At 36.7% G+C, this 3,202-nt stretch overlaps 1 protein-coding gene across 6 annotated transcripts in view; it reads left to right on the forward strand.

The window, feature by feature from the left end:
- The window catches only part of MRTFA (myocardin related transcription factor A), a 216,728-nt gene that overhangs the window by 87,912 nt on the left and 125,614 nt on the right, over positions 1 to 3,202 (forward strand). The window contains exon 1 of one of the 6 annotated variants that reach the window (XM_037744357.1): positions 125 to 670. The exons of 4 other annotated variants lie outside the window; for them this stretch is intronic. In XM_037744357.1, the coding sequence (XP_037600285.1) occupies positions 625 to 670 (46 nt within the window). In that variant the 5' untranslated portion in view covers positions 125 to 624. Of the gene's footprint in view, positions 1 to 124; positions 671 to 3,202 lie in introns of those variants that run through there. One more of the 6 variants, XM_017544724.2, reaches the window with a different exon arrangement.

The following is a 3,202-nucleotide window of genomic DNA, read 5'->3' on the forward strand; positions in this document are numbered from 1 at the left end:
TTAGGGTGTCACTTTGCCTTTTTTTTTTTTTTTTTTTTTTTTTTTTTTTTTTTTTTTTTTTTGTCTTTGTGTGGCTTACATTTTGTATATCTGTGTTTATATGTTTTTAATCCTCTTCCCCACCTCTCGTCAATGGGTCAGTAATTGGACTGCTTCTTTCATGAGCTTGAGTTGTTTGGATGGTGCTTAATGTGTTGCACTAAACTGCATTAACAGCAGTCTCTTATAGTAGGATTTTGAACAAAACCTCATCTTCTCTTCTTATAAAGAGAGGAGAAAGGCAGTTGATCTGTTTTCTGAAAGTATCTTTATATATGTCTCTCCCCTCCCCCAGAAACGAATAGCAAGGGGAGGTGCTCACTCACTGTTCTAACCACACTTAGTACGTCTTAACTGGAGAGCTTTTTGGTTTCCTGTCGGCAGTAATTCAACTCTGTGTCATCTTGACTCGCCTAAAGGGTGGATAAATTGGTAACTGCACTGAGAAGGGGAGTGAGTTCTCACAGTCTGATTTGAGCATAAGGCATCAGATTGAATTTGTGAAAGCTTTCCGACGGCTTTTTTCTGTGACTTTGACATTTCTTCATTATATTTGTGGACTTTTATTTCTGGGAAGAATCCGTCATGACTCTACTAGAACCTGAGATGTTAATGATGGCAGTACAGTCAGGTAATTCCCATAAATCCTAATTTCCTAATTTGCAGGTAGTTTCCTACAAACCTTATTTGCCATAGGCTTCTTTTAAAAAAGTTGGTCATATTTCTACTAGGAGTGGATGGAAATGGGAGGAAGAAATGTACTGCATTTTCTGTTTATTAATTTTTCTCTTATTGCAAATTGTAGTTATTCTGACAGCTTTGAATTAGATGCTTACTGGTATTAAGACTATTCAGTTGAGAAGATCTATTTGAGAAACAAACTATTTGTCTTCTTTAATCAAGTGTTTTATTATTGTCTGTGGCACTGTTTTTAATGAAAGACAGTTAAATTGCTTTGCTGTTTTATACATTGTTATCCTTAATCACTAGTCTACACTCTATGTTTTTATGAAAGGATCTTTAATTTTTTTTTTTCATAGCTGTTCTTTCTCATTTGTGGTATAACCTTTCTGTATCATCTTTTGGTTCTGTGGAAATGCTCTTAATAACACATAGGATTAGGACCAAATTTTGGAGATGGGTAAGTTTGAGCAAAGAGTCAACAGAATGCAGAGTTTTTGAAATTCTATCTCAAAAACAATTTTCCAGTTCAAAGTTTTTTAATTTAAAAATACAGTTAATTTTTAATGGTTTCTTTTACTTTTAGTGTTTTAAAGCTTGGAAGTCAGATATCTAAAAATAGGGAATGTTCTTTTGCTATTTTTAGATCTCTACTAAAATGTAATCTGTAGTGTTTTCTTGTTTCAGAGCATATCTTAAAAGATTCAGACAAGTGGCATTTGGGGACCTCTTCCCCATCCGCTGGCTTTCACTCAAAGGAGAATAAGACTCCTTGGTTCTGGCAGATACTGTCTCTGGCAGAATTGGTCTCTGTTCTCCTTGGAGAGCGCTTAGGTAGTATGTTGAAAGACACAGATACACATCAGTTGAAGACAGGATCAGATGCTATCTGGTTAATAAACCTTATGAACAGGGAAGAGGCAAAGAAGACAGATGCCACTACCATTTTGTTCTTTCTGGTTTTACTAATATGACCATAATGAGTCATTTTTCATGCATATAGGCTATGTGTTTCAGGTTGCCTTTCCTTTTCCTCCCACAGATCTATTGAGCTTTGTGTTCTAAACAAGATAATGTGCTTATCTGAATGTTTCCCATCTGTCTTTGATGAAAAAGCTCTCAGTTAAGCTAACTTGGATTTATTTTACCACGTCTGTGCTATGTGTGGGCAAGTGCCTATTTTATCTTGAGGGGTAGATTTTAGCATTTGAACTCCCTCCCTTTTCAAAATCACCTTGTTACTTATACATCATCTCAGTCCAGTAACTTTTCTTTATAAAGGTTAAAAGATTGACCAGGATGGTCTCGATCTCTTGACCTCGTGATCCACCTGCCCCTGCCTCCCAAAGTGCTGGGATTATAGGCGTGAGCCCCGTCTCTACTAAAAATACAAAAATTCAGCTGGGCATGGTGGCATGTGCCTGTAATCCCAGCTACTCAGGAGGCTGAGGCAGGAGAATTGCCTGAACCCAGGAGGTGGAGGTTGCGGTGAGCCGAGATCGCGCCATTGCACTCCAGCCGTGGTAACAAGAGTGAAACTCCGTCTCAAAAAAAAAAAAAAATTGTTTGCTTTCTTCTCAGGTAGTCTCAGTGTTCTTAGCCTTAAAAGGGAAAGAGACATACTTAATATTTTCTTGTCTTGCCTACTAAGAGTTGCTTTTCCTTCGGCATGTGTTGACAGGGCCAGCGACCCATCTGTTGGACTAGCTACTTCATAAAACTTTCAAAGGATAATAGTATGTGAAATTAAATTGACAAGAGTGTTGAATGCAGGTAGAATGAAGGGTCTGCCAAAAATAGCATGTGTGCGAACTTCTTTCTTTTGTTTATGTTTGTAAAAGTGGAGAGACTCTGGGTGTAGAAATGAGTAATAGCAAACTGATACCTCCAGAACTTGTCTTTCCTAAGTGATCAAAAACATTAACAATGTTGATTTTGTAAAACTGATGTTTTGTTCTGAAGTGCTGTACCCATTAGCTGGATTGTAATAGTAATATGACAGGCATATAGTAAAATATTGTCTTTATTTATGATAGGAAATGAAAAAGCATCTGTTATGAAACCTCAGTGAACTAAAAGCCATTCTCTGAAAAGTTGAGGTTTTTGGACTTTATCAACAGATAAACACATGAGCCATAGATTTTCTAGAAATAGAATATTTTAACCTATATGAATATATGCTTTATAGGTGAGACTGCTATTTAATGAGAGTTTTAAAGGAAATGTTATTGACAGAATTCAGGAAGGATAGTTTTACCCTAAATAAAACTTTAGAGTACTGAATATGATAGCAAAGTTCCAGGGTACATTGTATATTTATGAAGAGTTTTCACTTGAATATTTGGAGTTTGGGGGTTTTGGTGAGACCTGTTCATGTATGTTATATACAAACTTTCAGTCTGGGCATGGTTACTCATACCTGTAATCCCAACACTTGGGGAGGCTGAGGCAGGAGGATTGCTTGAACCCAAGAGTTCAAGAC

The sequence above is a fragment of the Cebus imitator genome, unplaced genomic scaffold (assembly GCF_001604975.1).
Source record: "Cebus imitator isolate Cc_AM_T3 unplaced genomic scaffold, Cebus_imitator-1.0 Scaffold170, whole genome shotgun sequence".
NCBI classification, from domain to species: Eukaryota; Metazoa; Chordata; class Mammalia; order Primates; family Cebidae; genus Cebus; species Cebus imitator.